Here is a 19,563-nt window from a genome sequence, read left to right as displayed (position 1 = left end):
TGAAACGATAGACGTTTTTATATGGTCATCCGATATATATCGTTATATCGAGCAGCCTTAGGTCCATTTGTCTTTTCTTCCTGTACTACTGCTTGGACAATAGCACAAGTGATAGACAGATTAAACTGTTTCACTGAGGGTTAAACAGAACGCACAAGCAGGGAAGAGTGAGGTAGAGACAGACGGACGGACGGACGGATGGAGGTAGGGTGAGGCCTAGTTAACTCTCCCCGGTCCTGTGTGGCTAATTACTTTGTGTGCTGTCGGAGAACAGCCGCGGCTCACTGAGTACATTCACACTGCACCACTGGCCTCTCTCACGCACGCACACACAAATTAGCAGACATATTCACACAAACAAACCCAGATTCAATCCGCATAGATGAGTATGCATGCAGACCGCCAGCTTGAAAAATGGAACAAACACATGAACACTCAGCCCCCCCCCCCCCCCAATCTTGCCACAACACACACACACTATATACACCCCCACAGTCTCCCAGAGCTGCACCACACAGCGCCTGGCCGCTCTGCTTCCTGCTTATTTCCCCCTCCTGCCCCTCACCAACCCCTCTCTGCCTCTCTCTCATGCACACACAAGCGCACACACAAGCGCACACACCCTGCTGCCGCACCGCCGGCCCATTATCGATCCCCCGCCTCTCCCCGCGCCACATAAATAATCGACAAGCAATTACCCGCCCACTCCCGCTGCCCCTGGCTTTGTTTGGGAGGCGCAGGGGCCAGCGCTTTGGGGGGGAGGGAGGAAGAGCTGGCGTGCAGGCGTGCAACTCCACAGTGGTAGCCAAGAGGTTATTGGATCCTCAGTTTAGCCATGTATGTGGAAATGCACACGCTCACACCAACTCTGCAGCACACAGGAAAAGCCAAATATGAGATCAGATCTCGCTGAGGAAGGTGGGGGTGCTATACAGTGCTGTGCTGATGCAAACTGGCAGGTGATTAACTCCAACTCTTATGGTATGAAGTTATATACATGTGCCAGGTGGATGCAGGTGTTAGGGTTTCTTTTTTCCTAATAATGAATAATGCCGGTATTTGCTTCAACAGCTACAGCTGGTTACGGCAGCGCTGATGTTTTTACCTGTCGGTATAATGTGCGTCCCGATGCTGCGGCAGGCCCTGCTTGCGTCTCTGGCTGGATGAAGAAGAGCTTCCCGCCGAGGGCAGGTGAGCTTCTAAGGCCACTGGATTCCTCACCGCCGCAGCCAGCGCTTCCTGGCGAGCTCGCAGCATGTCTGCATTACGGAGCAAAGGGGCAAAACAGGGGAAAGCACGGCAGGAGGAAAAGAAATGAGATGATAGTGTTGATGTGACAAAGATGGGATAAATATGAAAGAAAAGATGGATCAGAAAAGAAAGAGGATGTAAAGGGAGACAGGGTGATGAAGTTTAGCATCCAGTTGTATTTTACTGAACATTTGTAAAAACACAATTCAACTAATTATACATTTAGCTGCTGATATTTGGCTTTTAATATGTGATACAAGTTATTAGAACAAAAAACAGAAGTGGCACATGCTCTCAAAAGTTATTTATTATCCTGTAGTGATGGATTTAAGGGTCAAGTATGCAGGCAGCTTATAAAAACACCCAATAAATCATTAAGAACTCCACTCGGCCTCATTCCATCTTTACACTGAAATGATGGATTTTCTTATCCATTCATCTACATATACAGATATCCACACAGAGTTTAAAGCCATGTGTCTTGCTTTGGAACTGAGCTGACCCCATTTAAGTGAATGAAAAGTAAAATTTCTGCTATTATTTTTTCTGATATTTATTTAAAAAAAAGCCTGCTGTGCAAAAAGCAGCACAGTATGTGCAGAGTGTTTTTACCCCTCACAACCACCACCACCGTGCCTTCTCCCTCCATCTCTACCTGCCCTCTCCCCTGCACCTTATGCCCTCCACCTCTTGCCTCATTCCATCTCTTTCTTCTCTTATCCCCCTCTCCCTCTCTTTCTTTTCCTCCCTCTCCCCGATTCTCTCTCGCCCTCGAAGGAGAAGAGGACTCATCATTATCAAGCCAGGCCAGGCCACACCAGGAGACATGGCTTCTAATGAGAGAAAAATCCATCCTGCTCTCTCTCCTCCCTCTCACTCTCTGCCTCAATCTATCCATCCCCCCAACCCTCCCCCAACTTTTTTTTTTTTTTTTTTTTAATTAGACAGATCCCTCGGGAGCTAGGGGCCATTTCCGCCGCCGGTACGGGTGTGATGTGTGTTTCTGTGTGTCTGCGTGATTTAGGTGCTTACGTGTATGTGCCCGGCTGTGTGTGTGTGTGTGTACACGCGTGTGTGCGTGTGTTGAAGCAGTTGAGCGGGCGCCGAGGTGGGGGGGTGAAGCGACAGATATTAATGCGGCCTAGCTCCGGTGTATCGATCTGTTTGCTGCGCCAGGCCGCGAGGGACTCTGCTGGCGGCAGACAAGGGTGTGTGTGTGTGTGGGTAAATGGGGGGGAGGAGGATAGGGAGGGTTGTGAGAGATAAGGGAAGGATCAGAGGGAACTGAAGCCCCAAAGCGCACGCGCACACACATACACACACACACACACACACACACACACACTCTGTTGAGCACTTGCATACAAGGTGCAGTGAAGACAGGGTAGGATAGTTGACCTCTATAAGTTTCCTTTGGTCGCAGTCCCACCTCCACCAATTATTTTGTATGTCTGGCTCAGTTAAAGGGTTTACTTTAGCAGTTTTGTTAGTCTTTAGGAGCACCAAGCACCCAACTGAGAAAGAATGGTCACAATAAAAGCTGCAGAGACAAACAATCTCACCATGCTGGAGACCAAGGAGCAAACACACCAACTTTTAGTTGATGTTTAAAATAACAGTTTGGCTGAGGCAGATGACACTGAGCCATAAATGTTTCCAGGGGATTCTGAAAAGTTAAGAGGCCATGAAACACTTGCCGTTCATTAAAGTTCATTAAATTACTAATGTTCTAAGTATTTGTTATTTATTTATTTACTGATGAGCAGCAGACCAGCGTTTTGGTTTCACTGTCATGTTTTCATTTCTAAATGCGACATACGTCCTAACATTAATAAATTTCCAGACACATTGTTTGTGTTTTTGAGATCCTACACTTCCCATCATGCTTCTCATTAGACTTTTAAAGGAGTCCAGCCAGCCGGACATTTATTTTTAAAGTATGAAAATCAATCTTAAAACCCCCAAATATGATTTCCCAAAAGTAACTAAGACCTTGAATTTGACAGGTGTAACAGGTGATATACTCCCTTAAATCGACACAGTACAAGCCTTATGACCTTTGCTTCTCCGTCTATTATTTCTTCCTGTTATTCTCTACATGTTCACTCCATGGAAATGATGCATCACTTCAATATTGGGTCCATATTTTCTCTCTCCCTCCCTCTCTCTTGAATTCTCTTTCATGTGAACTGAGAGCAGCATGGTCACCTGGGGCTCTAACCCTCTCTTTTTCTCTTTGTGTGTGTGTGTGTGTGTGTGTGTGTGGGGACAGATTAGGTGCTCGGACTCAGAATGTTCCCCTCTAAAACTCTTGTCTCATGTTGCAGCTGCTGGCACACAAGAGGAGAGCCCCTCTGACTACAAATTAGAGTCCTAATTGCAGATGGACACACACACGCATACACTTCTTTCTTTGCATGAATTATTTTGGGAAGTCCCAGTTTGTCATTCGGACCCATTCCACTTATCCCTCTTTTGTGCCATCCCATTTTTCTCCCCACCACCATTCCGGGAGTTGGGCCTAAATCCCCTCAGTTAAGCCGGGCTTTCCTCAGCACGAGAATACAGGGGAGCGCTGCGCTGATGCAGCTTGGCCGGCCCCGTGATGGATTTGGTGGACTGGCAGGTTCACAAAAGCCAGCATCTATCCGCTAAAGCGCACCATACACCAGAAAATTAAGCATCTTTTCAGGAAGAAGCATTTATCAGCATTTAGCCAGTATCATAGGCTTATGCAGCTGTAAATATGCGGCATGTGTGCTCATGCTGAACGTCCTCGTCCTTTGACCAAACGCACTGCTTGATTTTTTCACTTTTTTGGGATGGTGCTAGAGGTGTTACGCACAGCTCCACATTTCGACGCTGACTGAACTCCAAGAGACAAAACAGGAGAAGATGCCCCCCCATCCCACCCCTCCTTTCACTTTCATCTGGATCTCTACCCCCACCTCTCATTTTCTTTTCTCTCTTCTTTACTCTCCTTTCATCATATGAAGAGGGAGGGAAAGTCCTCCTGGCCATTTCTACATCCCTTCCTCCCCTCCACCTCCACCCCCAATTTCAACCCTCCACCCCCCCCCACCCCCACCCCTCACACCCACACCCCCAATCACTTCTTTTGGTACTCTTCTTTTGCCCATCAGGTCCAGAGAGAGAGCCTCTCACACAACACGTTGCAACTACACATTTGCGTGCACACACATCTAGACGCATGCAAGGAGACTTGCTCTTCACCCCCACCTCTCCACGCACGCACACTTTCATTTTCTGTGCCCCACACTTCAAACACATGAAAGGATGCTCTGCGGGGACCAAGGCTAAAGGGAGAGTTGGCGGTAAGGAAAAAGGAGGAGGAAGAGGGGAGGTGGTATAAAAGCAAGCATGAGAGGCAAATGTATAGGAGAGATGAGGGGCCTCGGGGGGGTGGGGGTGGCGTAGGTGGTTAAAGAAGAGGGTCATGGGGGCCTCATTGGAGACCAGGTCAATGTCAAGGGGCCCGCTCTCGCTGAAATGATTCACATCGGCCTCTCAAGAGACAAAACAGCCATCCCTCTGTCCTACATCCTAAACTGTTCACAGTGTGGTTCCTAACAAGCGCCACCTGTTAATTGGAGAAAGGGAGGATGTGGAAGCAGTGTTGTGTTTGGCAAATAAACCTGTAAACAGCCAGTGGATTTATAGAGAAATATGGAAGGGTGGCTGTCAGCACTAGCAAAGCCTGCACTGCCCGTGGCTCCTCAGCCACTGACAGCATCTAACACATATAAACAGGAGTGTGCTATGTCACAAGGAAATTATCTTTAAGTGATGGGTTCATTTAGTGTGTGGCGACTGTAACTTGTTTTATATTTCTTCCTCGAGGAGAAGTTATTTATTTGTTCTTCCCTCATTTGTGTTCCTTCTTCATTTCCTCTCCATAGATATAAATTTTTTCCCCTCTTTACCCGTGCCTCTTCTTCTCTGCACAAGTGCTGGTCGCACAAAGAAAGCATATTTGCAGAATAAAGGATAATGTGGAAACTATCAAATGATTTGGAATGTGGAAGTGAAGAAAAGGAAGCGAGTATGTCAGCATCGCGCCAGAGCGCCTGCCTCAAAACCGACAGAGCTTCTGGGAAAGGAAGCCGGTGATCAGACTTAGCCCAGGGCCATAAAACCCCCAGAATTTTGCCTCTAAACTCTAGAGGGGGGGGGGGGGGGGGGGGGGTGCAATTAAAGCTTTTATAGGCTTCGCCCCTAGATTTGCAACCGGCAATTAAAAATCATTACTAATCAAATAAAAATAAAAGCTGCTCAAACTACAATTTGGCCCAAGCACTGATTGGATTTATACTACTGCAAGAAAGACTCGTGTAAAAAAAAAAAAAAAAAAAAGGACACTGGTCGGAGTCAATGTTACATCCTGTAGAAAAAATGTGAGAAAAATATTAACATTTCACGCTCAGCGACAAGAACAAGAAGCCAGCTTATCAATCTGTAACAACTTTTCTCATTTTCTCTCCTCCCCGCCCATCAAACTCCAGTTTCCTCAAGATAAAACTGGGGAATTTTATGTCTATAGAAACTCAGTGAATATGTGACACACTAGAGGTTTCCTGGGTGAGACTTAGAGGGTTGGCAGGCAGCCAATGAGAGCTCCTGGATCAATCATGGCGTTGATGCATGTGAAGGCTTGTGGGTGTTGTTAACAACGGAGAGTCGGGGTGGTCAGAAATCACCCTGAGTGACACTTTGACACTGGGTGGGCAAGCACCGCAAATAGAAATGTCAGCCGTCTCAGTGGCCGGGGTTTCACAATGGCAGCGGCGTGGCACGGTGCTACATGGTAGTGTGAACACAGAGCTGTACTCCAGGGTTACCAGGTAGCACTGCACCTCAGTGACTTAGCGACAGGTGATGGAGGAGGGTTATTTTGTTTCGTTTCTTAAAAGATGCTTGAATTAAAGTGAACAAAAAGAAACCTCTAGATCTTTTATGTAAGAATTTCTAAATATATATTACTATTAAGAATTTAAAAATCTGTGGAGTGGGGAAAGATTAGAAATAGCAAGACAGAGCTTTGTGTACTGACCGTGACCGGGCAGACCCATGCTGCTTGCTAGCTGGTAGAGGCGTTGCTGCTGCTCCTCGTAGGACCCTTGCTCGCTGAGCGCTGACATCATGCGCCTGTAATGTTCCTCAGGGCTCATGTGGCCGTGGCTGCCGCCTGCCTCCACCCCTGGGCTCTGGGAGTTTTCTGCAAAAAGGAGGGGAGGGATTAGCGATTGTCAGTAGCAAACTGATCGGGAAATTTCTTTTAACTTGATCTCCAGGCTCTGAAGCTCTCCCCATAAATTTCTATCACCTCAGTGGCACACGAGATATTTATAGGAAGAACAGTCCACATTCATTTGCATGTCACGATTGTGCAGAGCACGCCACAAGCAAGAGGTTGCATGAAATGTAATACTGTTAGCAGCCTCAAAGCATTAGTGGCTCTAAATGGTAACCAGAGGTCACAGATTTGTGAAATTTTGCAGTTCAACAGCTAAAAAGCCGATTCAACATCAGACACATGAAGCACTGTGCTTTAACATTACTGCGAACTTTATTGTCAGATAGTGATTCAAACTTTTTCTAGTTAAGATTTGATTTCAGTTCTTAAAGGTACTAGACCCTTTGAGAAATACCTAAATATTAAGCATTTTTTGGTCATATTTTCTCATTTTACCTAATAAAACAAGTATAAGTTTTATGCATATGTTAAATATGAGTCAGAACATGTGCTTTCAAAGATCATGAAGGTCCAGTGGACTGGAAGCCTCTTCACATGAAGCTACATGCGTAGAGCCATGCATTGTTAATGTTCAGAGCCTGACCCCATCATGAACTCACAATTTCTCTTACACAAAGCGCATCAGTAGCTCCGGTAACACTGCAGTGATGAAACTTACTGTATATAATGCAGAAAACTCAACAGTACAAAACAACTCTCAGCTTCGACCACTGTTAGTGTGGGTACGTGTGTGTGTAACACCTCTCTGTTGTGTTTAGGGTGTTGCGAAGACAATGCGGTGTATGATGTCTATCTAGCCGTCAGTCCCCCATACTTAATCTCCCTGCCTTTGACCTCCCTCTTCCCCCTCCCTGTCAATAGTAACATGATCTAAGGTAAGAACGGAGGGGGATATAGGAAGGTGGTTAGGGAGTTAGAAAAGGGAGACAGAGGATGAGGTGGAGGAGGGAGAAGCAGAGGAAAGAAGCAGGGGTTATTTTTACCACCCTCCTCCTTATTGAAACCTGAGTCTGGCCCCGGGCAGGCGAGCAGGAGTGGCGCTGAGGAGCGGAGGTGGGGTGGAGGTGGTGAGGGAGGAAGCGAACACGCAAGCATCTCTGTCTCCACCGACAAGCTCCAGCTAATCCACCCAAGGTCCTCGAGTGTTTGTGTGTGCGTCCGTGTGTGCGTGCGCAACTAGTCTGTGCCTGTCTAAAGTTTTCCTGCTCTCTAAACACAGCAGGGGGTGCCGACTTTGCAACTGAAAGAAAAACAGACATCATTTACACAGTGGTATCCAATCTCTCTGGCTCCATCCACACACTACCCTCACAGTCTGTCTCTTTTAGTCTGTTCTCCACCTGCATTAGTCATTAAAGGATCTCTTGTGTCACCACACTTGGAGGCAAAAAGATGTAACTTAGCATAGATAACACACAAATACTAACCCACGTACAGGTGCCGCGTCAGGCTTTGGGTGTGGACGGAGCTCAAGGTTAAGACACAGGATCAGCAATGTTTTGACAAGGCTTAAATGCACTTTTCTGGACAGCTGGCTGCACGCACACACACACACACACACACACACACAGAAACAGAGTCTGCTTTATCAGTTTCTCTTGTTTCAGTTTCAGTTTGTGCATGTACAGCAGAGGAAGAATGTATGTATGTATATATGCAAAGCATATACAGAGATTGTGTTTTTAAAACCAGAAACCTAACCATACACACTGTGAGAGGCACAAAAACACAAACTCAAAATACACAAACCTCCATTTGCCTTAAAAGGAAACCGAGCCAGAATACACAAACACCCACACACACTATTCTCAACCAATAACAAACCCATGCATCTTTCAGAGGCAGGGTTGTGTCTAAGTAAGACGATAATGGCCACGAATGAGTGCTTCTGTACACAGAGAAAGAGGAAAGAGGCTCCAGGCAGGACTGCAGTCGGTCAAAGGTCACCTGGTGGCCAAAGGTCAAAACAGGGATCACGCCGAGCTCGACACAGCTCAGTCTTACATCCGAATTACACACAACTGCTTTCACTCATCTAAATTTTAATCCATACTTTAACCCTCAGAAAGAAGATTTTATTAGTTTGTCAAATAAGAAGTGCAGTGTATGCACAGCGCTTGTGAGTCTGCAAAGATAAGATGTGTGGTGAGCTGCCCTTGGGTTTTGCCTGCTGTATAATGCATCAGTCAGGAAGTCTTCGTCAGGAGCCCAGAGGGACAGACTCGGTGGCCGTGCCAGCTCCACGCCGGGCGCCTGGTTTCACACCACACGAGGGAGTTATGAATAATAGAGGACAGCGCCCGGATTGCAGCACTACAGAGGAGCACCGTCTTACCAAGGTGTGCCTTGTCAAGGTCCGTCATTTACGCTGTGCTAATTTCACCTAGAGAGCAAATGCTTATGCTCATATGAGTGTGTCTGCCTGAGGATATTACTGTACACATGTGTTTGTTTGGAAGATGACAGACGGGACAGGCGCCCATGCCCTCAAATCACAGTTTTCATTCATTTTTTGTGGAACACACACATATATAGAGGTGATCAATGTTTGATCTTTTTCAGGGCTAAAAATGAAACTCCTAAATGGTTTTCATTTATTGATATTAAATCACTTTGTAAGTAAGAACTTTGTTTTTTATTTAACTATTTATTCGTTTTTGGTGGCACCCTCTAATGTGTGTATATGTAGGAAGAAAGGGGAACGAGATAGCTGCTTCTACATGCTCCTATCTCAACCAGGAGCATGTGACACACTGAGATCTGGCACATCGTTTGCTCTGTGGGCCTCTGTGACCTGTAGTCACCCATAACACCTTTCTCTGCAGGGATGTTTGCATGTATATTTGGAGAAACTTCCATCTTTTCTCTTTAGTCATTCCGTCTTTTTTCCCTCAAACAGTTTCACACATCTGTAACATCACAATACACAAATACACTGCCTACCTTTGGGGGATACACTGCGTAACTTCTTGCTTTCAGAGGGACACTCGCTGCTGCTGTTGGGAGAGAAGCTTCTCCTCTTGCCTAGAAGGTCATCTGTAAACACACACGGAAACCAATCAGAAACAAAAACCAGAGTAAAGACTCGATATTAACGCTCTCCTGTGTCTCTACCTGTGTGCATGGTGGCTGCTTTGGAAATGGTAGAAGAGAGAGAGAAGTGCGAGTGAAAAATAACCAAGGAGGAGGAGAGAAAGATGAAAAACAGAATGAGTGAAACAAGGCACGGGCGTCTGGAGAGGTGCATATTCTGTCAGAGAAAAGAGAGGCCCTGCACTGCCGTGGATGACGGATCTGCCCCCCTTAGTCACGTGTTTGTTTGTCTATCTAAAGCAGGGAGGGGGGCTCTGTCTCTCTGTGCCATAATCTCTTTCCAACAGTCTGTCCTCAAGTGTTATCACCATCCTTCCTCTCTCTTTCTTCCTTTTTTCCAGATGTTGAAGCAAAACCCTCTGACTGAACTAAAGTGCACGAGATCCTCTCAGAAATACCGCTCAGCTGACATCATGTCTGCCTCACGTGTTTTTATTTTAATTTTCGTTTTTGTACCTCTACAACAACTTTTGGTGACCTCCCATAAACCCTCATGTCTCTTCATTTCTCCATCCCCTTCCTTCTCTCGTTAGTGTCATTTGGGTGTGTTTGAACCTCAGGAGCATCTCACTCTCACATTAACACCTCTCTGGCTCCTCTTCTTCCTCCCTGTTGTCCCCACCCCTGCCACTAGAGCTGCTCCCCCCCCCCCCCCACCCCTTACCTCTCCTCCCCTCTCATCTCTCTCTTCCTTCCTTTCCCATCCCATCACCTCCCACCCCCCCGCCACCTCCCCTACAAACACACCTCAAATCAATACAGGCCTTATCAGAGAAGGAGGAGATACAGAGCACATCGCACGCAGCGCCGGCAGGAAGGAAAGAGGCGTTTGTCATTGCGCTCTCTCTCTCTCTCTTTATTTCTACTTCATGCATCTCTGATTTTTCTCCAACTCTGTTTCTTCCTCCACACAGACAGCCAAACCCATCGCAGTGACTTCTTCTTCCCTTCGTTCCACTTTCTCTCTTTCCCATCTCAATGCATAGTTTTCAGGGTGAGGCGAGTTCCCCCCCCTCCCTCAAGGAGAATGGTTCATCTCTCTCTCTCTGCTTTTTCAGCAAAGCAATTTTTCATCATTTGCACAGCAGGTGTAAACAGTGCGGAGAAAGAACGAACACAGAGTAGAAATAAAACACGTCGTCATCATCATCGCAACACCCACGCAAATATAGTTAGCTCCGCCTCTTTCCTGTGTCCAGCATTAATATTGCTGGTGGTACGTGAGAGTAAAGCTGATATGGTGTCTGAGCTCTGACCTTTAACCTATTAGCCAAACTTGTGCCTGTTCCTGTCTGCAAGGGGAAACAGAGGAGGGAAAAAAAAACGGATTTAGACAGGACTCTGAGGACTTTGCTGTGCTGCTAAAGGAGTGCCGGTGTTGATGAGAGGGCAAGCGAGCAAGCGGGAAAGGATGAGAGGGAGGAGGTTCACTAATGATCCGGTGTTTGATGTTACCTCTCAGGTCCTGAGGAGATCCACTCCCTATACCATCCAAAAGAAACAGCAGGAGGAGGCGGGGGGCACAGGGAGTAACGCTAATGGACAAGTGCATGCATACACACAAACTGGATGCTTTTTACCATTTCTACTTTTTCTCCAATCTCTTTTATGATCTCTCTTTCCGTTTTTCTTTCTCGTTTTCAAATCTCGCTTGGTACTTTTCTTTCACTGGTCCTTTCAGGTGAAAAAAAAACGAAGGTCTCCATCTATCCTATTAGTGAAATATTAACAAAGAGAGAGAGAACCCCCATTAGTTAAAGCCCCTCTTCTACCAAACACACACGCGCTTAGACCCACACCCACAGCCTCTCATGATCAAACACACTTGAGTCGTCTCTTGAGCCGACCTCACTCAAGACACTGCGTCTCCTGAGCGAGTGCCCGAGGGCCCGAGATTTGAGGGCGGAAAGCTTTTAAAGCCAATTAAATGGGGCTTCTTAGAGCACCGGCGCTCCCTTTTAATGCCAAACCCTGAGCTCTGCTAGCATCTATACTAACCCTTTTACTCCCACTAACACAGCTTACAGTCAAGTTTGCTACCTTAGGCCTTTCCCTATCACCTGCTTGTTAATATTGCTAAGGAATTAGTGGTCGTGGAGTCAAGAGTTTTAGTCCGCCTTCAAGGCTGCTATTTTAACTGTCAAAATACAGCAATTATTAAGTGCAGACAGCGTTTGCTTCTAATGATATAACCCCATGTTTTAGCTTTTCTTGGTCAACAGACAATCTGCAGTCTTGCCTTTTTTTCAGACGTGTATGTGAACACACCATGTTCCAGCCTCTTCCTCAGTTCCTCCTTGCTAGTTAACCTCCTCCTTATCTGCTGTTCCTCCCACTGAGAGAAAAGATAGATGAGAGCTGAGGGATAGAAAGAGAAAGAGGAAACAGCAGGACCTAAACGACTTCTCTTTCATGTGACACCAGCAGGGCGAATCATCAGCCAGGAGAACGTTCCCCTTCCTCTCCTACTCTTTTTTTTTTTTTACCCCTCTTCTTCCTCAAACTTTAGCCCTCCTCCTCTCTTCTCTCCATCCTGTGGAGCGCGTTGACAGCTCAGACAGCCATACTCCTTAATTCCTCTCTTACTCCGTTAATCTGTCATCTTTATCAGGCCGAGGAAGGGGAGGGGGAGGCGGCTGAGTGGAGGGAGCAGCTTGGGGGGGTGGGGTGACAGGCGGGGACGTGGGGTGAGCCGCCAGCCGCAGCCCCCCGATCAATCTCCACATTACAGCTGACAGAATGGTGCTAATAACTTATTGATCCCTCCTCCGTGCGCTGGGGCCTCCGCCGGCCCTGAAAGCCCTGGCATTGATTGGCTTACGGGCCGATGCAGCTGGGAAAGGGCGGTGTGGTGGTGGTGGGGGTGTATGAGAGAGGGTTGGGGGTGGTTGATGGAGTTGGCACGAGTGGAGGATGCACCACAACAACATGTGCAAATGTTCACCAATAGGAAAACTGCCACAAAAAGTGCTCGTCTTTCTTATATGATGGAAGAAACTGAAAGACGGACAAACAGAGCCAGAAAAAAATCCCAAAAGGAATGGAACAAAAAAACCCCCCCAAAAATCTGACCTTAAAATGAAAATCTGTGAGTGTGATATTTTCAAGAGATCATAATTATGTAACCAAATAAAACCAAAAGTAGGTTTTGTCTTTGTCGTCCTCACTGCCTTCAGCCGGATACAGTCAGTCCCTTCTCGTAGGAATCCTCTGAACAGATGGCGTTACACGAGAAGTTTCCATCAGCAGTACCAGTGGTTTGTTTATAATGTCGGTTATGACAACCACTGTGACTACTATGACAGTCACCCAGAAAAAAGTTTTTTAAAATTACTAATATGTAGGCATCGGTACACCTCACTAGGTTGAGTAGGCTACCCATCTAGCAAAAGACCACTGCAGAGTGCTTTGTTGTCTACTCTATTTCCCAAAATAACGGCTACAAAACTAATCTGACAACTGTCTGTCCTAATTCTATGGAAATACCATTTATTTTTGAATTTCCTTTTAAAAAGTCAAAAGAAAAAAAAACATGAAAGAAGTAACTAATTAGAATTAAAAATAAGTTTGATTAATAAATAAAATACTTCATCATCCTGAATCAAGAAACACAACATATAAAAGAAAGGGAAAAAAACCATCAAGAAACATTTATATATAATATTGCATAAGTAGATTAAATATCTGAAAAAAAAATCTGTAAATGGAAATTTCTCAATTAAACTTTTCCAATAAGGTTGTTCTGAATCCAAAAATGATGTCTAATATCTTCTGTCAGTCTTAAATGTATTGCTTTCTTTGTCAGATCTTTCCGTCTTCCCAGCATTCATCCGTCTTCTTCTGCTTACAGAGACTGTTCCTAGGCAACAGTTCATGCCCAAATATGCAAGCTAATATTCCCATTCAAACAACGCGCAATTCGCAGGTTATTAAAGGCAATTAAAGATTTAAAAGTGCCAAGAAATATTTCTGTGACGCACAACTCGACCGACTGCTGATTCTGCTCAAGTGTAACTTTGCACAAGTACAAGCAGAAAAGAAAGAAACAATACAACTACAGAAACTACAGGGTTTCTTTTAAGCGCCCAGGCATGAAGGACAAAACTATTTTCACTATTAATTCAACTATTTATTTTGTCATCTTGAATTTCACATCTTGACAGAACCATCAGCATGTCTGTTTGAGAAACCATGAGAAAGCGTTTTGTTATGGCAGTGCAATTACATCCCTGTTAAGCTGTGGGATGTTTTAAAATATTTACTATCCACATTTCCCCTTTTTAGCCGCTGTATGACAGAGCTAATATAAGCACACATCCTGGAATGTTTACTTTGGGGGCAGAATTGCCTTTCTATGCTAATCATGTAATAACTAGCTGGTAATACTTTAGAAGCAATCAGTTTGAAAGAAAAAGGCCTTGCACAAACACGCTGGGCTGCAGATTCACACGCAAGCAAACATTTAAAACCAGGCCTTTCGAAACCGCACACGGAAAGGTGCGCATGCACAAACACACACAAAAATGTGCTCAAGCCCCAAACCGCTGCTGCAACCCCCAACCACACACACGCCGACAGGCTGTAACTGCTTTTGAGAGCCTGAGTGTTGGGAGCAAAGAGAGAGAGGAAGAGAGAGAGAGCGGCGGCCCAAAAACACCTTATCTGCCTGTTTGAGTCTCCGGTCTGACCGCAGAGCCACGGTTTACAGTCTCCACAGGCAGCCAGACTCTCAGCATCGGCGCCCCTGCCCCTCCTGCCTCCTACCCCTCCTTCCCCTCCACCCTCCTCTCCGCCTCTAACAGAGCCTCTGAATAGCCAGTGGCTGGGGATTGAGAGAGCGAAGCAGGGGAGGGACGGATGGAGATGGGAAGAGAAGGGAGGGAGGCAACCTTCCTGTCTGTCTCTCAGATTTAATTAACGGCCCACTCCGGCACAGAGACGACCCGGCAAGCCTGCTTCCCTTTCCTCCTGACCCACACACACACACGCACGCACACACACAAACACACACACGGAGCAGTCCGCCGCCATAGTTGCTGCTTACCCTCCCTTGATACCACTACCGCACTCATTCATCTCATTTTCTTCTGGCTCCCTATTTCCAAATGTTTCCTCCATCACAGCATCTCCGTCTCTCGCTGCTGCAGACTTTTTCTTCACCTCCTCCTGGCTGCCTTTCTCCCTTCTTTCCCTCCACTGTTCACTGGTACACATTAAACACCTCTGGAGGAGTCGAACAGCAGAGGTGACTGATGCAACAGCATAAACACATAAACACAAGCATTTATGCTGCGCCAATCCCAAAGCCAAATAATCCACTGCTTTAAAACTTCATGTACATTTCACCCACCTAAGTATGTGGACGCAAATTCGAACTTGAGTTGATATTGCGTAGGCACGCAGATGTATAACTACATGTTATTTGTGTGTAATTGTGTGTTTGAGAACGAGTGTGTGTCTAATTTCACTGGCAGACAGAATTAGAGCCAGTGGCTGATCGGATTGGACTCGTTTACAGACACGAAGCGAGCCGCTTAGGCAGCCTGTTAAATCTCCCTTTAATGCTCAAGCGGACAGATTTTAGGGTCTTGGACCCCCTACGTGTAGGCCACACTGTGCGCGCACCATCCCCCATTGCTGCCCCACACCCACCTCCATCCCCTCTTGTCTTCCCCCATTAGGAAAATCATTCATGGCTCTGATTTCTCCATTAAGTTTAACAGCTGATTAGACTGGTGTATTGGTGGAAATCTGTCCCAAACAGGGACCCAAAGACACCGGCTGAACTGGCTGTTTAGCAATCTAATACTCTCCCCACCTTGCACCCACTCTACCTCATATCGCAGGCACCGTATGGACAATTAATCTGGCAGACAGAGTATATGAGCACACGGAGAGACAGTATGGAAGTGTTGGGTCTGGGGTGATTATGCCACTTGCTGTGCCTCCTACTAATGGGATAAGAAGGGACAGGGGTTGAACTCCGGGTAACAGCAAAGCAAAGGTATGGTCTTTACTGATAAAAAAGGCACCCAATTATTTAATTAAGGGTAACTGCATTTATTTAAAAGTGTTTGGATTATCTGATAGAAGTTTATAATCCAGGGTTATTCATGTGTCATGATCAATATTTTCACCTGCAGGCAAAAAATCAAAAAAAAGAAAAAAAAATTAGCAGGGATAAGAAAAAATAAAACTCTTGAGATTAATTAGTTCAACATGAAAGGCCTTCCAACTGTTTTAAGTCTTCAACAACCCTAAAATTATAGTTAGTGAACTTCTTATATTACTGTGATAATGTGAAGATTTTGCAAGTGTACCATCAAAAACTACATAAATATACTTGTACGCCACTAAAGTTAAGTGCAACTTACAAAATGTGAGCGAAACATACAGTACAATGGACTTGTTTCTAAACAGTGACTTACACAGAGGCTTTCTGAACACCCATATGTCTTTGATGGCTGCACAATATCCTCATACAGTCTACTTGACAAATAGCTGTGATTAAATGTGGTCTGTGTTCTGTGTTTAAGCTGGAAGCAAAGCTCTTAGCTTAGCACATGCACACCATGGTTCCTCTGCTCACATGAAACTGGATTAATGGCAAACAAAGCTATTTATTCAGAGGTAATTTAAAACAGGGGGTTTAGCCAAAAAAAAAAAAATCCTGGAGTGCGGCAGAGAATGTGGGAAGAACATTAAGTAATCAACATGAGCGACCTTTAGGAATTACTAATACGCTTATGTTAAATTCCCTCAATCACATAAATTACAGTAAATTAAATGGTTAATGGAACGTTTACATGTGTTTTAGGAGGTGTAAAGGGGCATGTATCATCTGCCTACATGCAAAGGAAGAAAGAGAAAGACAAATGTAAGAAAGAGAAAGAAAGAAGCCACCTTACATTTTGCATACATTACAAATGCGTACTGTTAAAACACACACACACACACACACACACACACAGGCATCATCATGATCCTACCTGTGTGTCCAGTACTGGTGCTGTGGTCAGAGGCGGACTGGCCTTCGGGCATGCCGTGCTGTCTGGTGTGGTGCAGGTTGGAGATAATTGTAGAGAGGTCAGTGTCACGACTGCAACACACAAAATACACACACACAAACACACATAGAGGAAAGAGAGCACAATTAAAAGTAATGAACAAAAGAAATGAACTAGTAGTAAACCCAAATCAGTGTGTAAGCAGCAGCATTCAGCATTCATACTGTTTCACATAAGACTTACCACCGAAATCCTCCATACAGACAGACCTGCGCTCTATAAAATGCACATCTTCACACAGACTCAGCAGCAACAAGTGGCTGTCCTGTCAACTGGCTCTTAGCTCTGAGGTGTGTAATACACTCTGACAGACTACCGCATCCAGCACTTTCAGGTCTCATCCCTACTCATCTTCCACACTAAGATGTATTAATGAACATATTCACAACCCATAAGCAGTTTAACAGCTTAAAACCCGCTCTAATAATATGCAAAGACAGGTAAAGAATAGTTAAGATAAATAAACGATTCGATCGCGCTTGGGAGTGGTTTTATTTAATAAGAATGTATAAAATCCTCAAGTATAAGCCACCATTGATTGCGCTAACAATTAAAAAAAGGAGCTGCAAGTCTTCTCTAGTCTTGTGCCTACACTAATGTTAAGTTCCTCACATGATTAAAAAAAAAAAATAGAAAGAAAATTATTATTCACAAGAATTTCTCAAACACCCTGTCCTGCCCTTCAGCACCCAGAGGAGGAGCAGGAGGAGGGTTAACAGATTAGACCCAGATTTGGTTGGAGCCGCTCTGTCCTTTCAAATTCTCCACCAGCTGCCTTTCTAAACTCCCCACACCAGCGGACCCACACAACTGTGTCATGGAGGCATTTCATTTGCAATCTGATTACCATCCTGATCGCATTAAATGGCATAATGATGGGAAATAGGCGCTTAGCGTTTGAGGGTAGCGTGGCCGCGCGGTGTGTGGAGTGTAGTCAGTGTAATGGCAAACAGCTTGTGCGGCAGGAGAGGTACAGGGCTGAGTGTGTTTTTTAGTTACAGTCTACATATCTTCTGTCATAGTTATGCGATATACCTGCTGCACACAGCTGTCCCAAAGCCCATGAGGATTTAGAGATTTTTGCACATACATGCTGTGTTGTTTTCACAGTAACCCTAACACGTCATTTCACAGCATCAGCAACCTCTCGTGTGAGCAGCAATCTCATTTACAGCCTTAACTGGCAACTTTATTGAAAGCAGAAACATCTATGAAGGGGGTCTGGTATGACACGGCAAGCACAGTTTATGGGACAGAGGCGGTGAATGGTTCTTAGCTGCCACCACTATGACGAGGCCACACTGTTTGCGGCTGCTGGATTTGGGTTTTTACAGTCCCATGATTACAGGCTCCTTCTGTAATGTCAGGCTGTCGGTCGCCAAGCTGTTTTCCACACGCTAACAGAAAAGATGAAGGGTAGTGCTGAGGACCTCATGCTGGCCCTGCTGGCCTCACCAGTCACCTCTCAGGCACAGAGAACCAATGACTCAGAAAATAGTCGCAGACAAAACAGTCACCATCGGTTGCTAAGCAAGGAGACGCTTGATTGGTCTGTGACTGCAAACTTTTTACACTAATGACAGACTTCTTTTTTAGAGTGCAACTTACTAAAATTGGTAGCTCTAAGCGTCTGTGAGGGCAATGATTTTCTTCAAAAACGAAAATGAGGTCCAAAGAAGGTTTTTTAAAGGTCATTATTGTGCGTTTGTGTCACCCACTGACTCCAAACCATGCCATCCGTGCACAATGCAGTTAGATGCTCTACTGTGGGAAGCTGCAGCCAAATCCATCAATCAGTTAGCTGCATTATAACACCACCCTCTGTCCATCATTTAAAGTGATCGTGATAATGCCATCGTGAACTTCTCAGAGAGGTGACGGGGTTATTATCCCATGGTGAAGTGGCCGCTCAAAGCCGTGCACGGCAAGGACATTGTTAGTTGGGTAATTAGCGCACTTCTCCTGAGCCGTCCCGCCTCAGCTCGGGCTAATGAGGGCCTAGCCTTATCCCCACCCACCTATGCCCTCCCTCAGCCCCCTCCTTCGCTCAGTCTGCGAGCGGAGGCAAGGTCACTCTCAAGCCGTGGAAGACGGAGAGGGGGGCTGGGGATGCTGTTTAAAACCCAGTCACCTGAGTCAGCGCTCCCTAAGGAGCTCCTAAGGCCAGGGTTAGCTGGGAAGGACGGAGGCCTTGGAAACGATGGAGGGAGGGGGTTATATAGCGGTTGTTGAGCCCGATTGCTAAGAAGGACATGAGCCGACTTCTCATCACCCACGTGCACCAGAGACAGTCACCTCCTGCTTATCTCTAAACTGGTCAGTAGTGTTCCTTTGTTACTGGACACAGTGAACCAGACACTGGGTTAGCCAGAGTGTGTCATTAATTAAATACCACTATCTACTAACATTGATTATGACAGTTTTATGTCATCAGCAAACTTCCACAAAGGCTGAATTTAAATTTCAATACAATCCATCTCCAGCTATGATACTTATTTTTTTTAGCCTGTATAAAGCAGAACATTGCAGTTCTCAGAGTAACCACTTGAGGCTGGCTTCAAAAGTGAGTCACTCTCATGTGAAACTGTTAAATAAAAAGCATTTAAAGCCATGTTCAGTAGTTTTGGGCTCCATAGTTTTCCTTTTCATATGCATTTTCATAAAAAAAAAAAAAAGGATGCTGGTAAAGCTCAAAGTTAGGGGAACGGGTTCCACCTTTGTGCTTTTTGGAACATTTTTAATGTCTAAAGTATCTGACAAATAAGATCTGCTGTGTGGTGCAACACATAACATATTGGAAAATGCATTATTTAGCATTATTATTATTTAGCAGATAACTTTGTATGTGCATTATAGTATATACCATGGGTCGGCAAC

At 45.4% G+C, this 19,563-nt stretch overlaps 1 protein-coding gene across 5 annotated transcripts in view; it reads right to left on the bottom strand.

Moving 5' to 3' along the window:
- Positions 1-19,563, bottom strand: part of samd11 (sterile alpha motif domain containing 11) — a 50,072-nt gene that overhangs the window by 9,003 nt on the left and 21,506 nt on the right. For 3 of the 5 annotated variants that reach the window (XM_082517745.1, XM_082517744.1, XM_082517741.1), the window contains exons 4-8: positions 16,609-16,718; positions 9,641-9,658; positions 9,470-9,562; positions 6,323-6,487; positions 1,106-1,259 (exon numbers count right to left, since the gene is read on the bottom strand). In XM_082517745.1, coding sequence (XP_082373871.1) covers positions 1,106-1,259; positions 6,323-6,487; positions 9,470-9,562; positions 9,641-9,658; positions 16,609-16,718 — 540 coding nt within the window. The remainder of the gene's footprint in view (positions 1-1,105; positions 1,260-6,322; positions 6,488-9,469; positions 9,563-9,640; positions 9,659-16,608; positions 16,719-19,563) is intronic. The other 2 variants (XM_082517742.1, XM_082517743.1) reach the window with 2 other exon arrangements.

The sequence above is a fragment of the Aulonocara stuartgranti genome, assembly GCF_965226115.1.
Source record: "Aulonocara stuartgranti genome assembly, chromosome: 20".
Classification (NCBI taxonomy): Eukaryota; Metazoa; Chordata; class Actinopteri; order Cichliformes; family Cichlidae; genus Aulonocara; species Aulonocara stuartgranti.
This window is presented reverse-complemented; position numbering and strand designations above follow the sequence as displayed.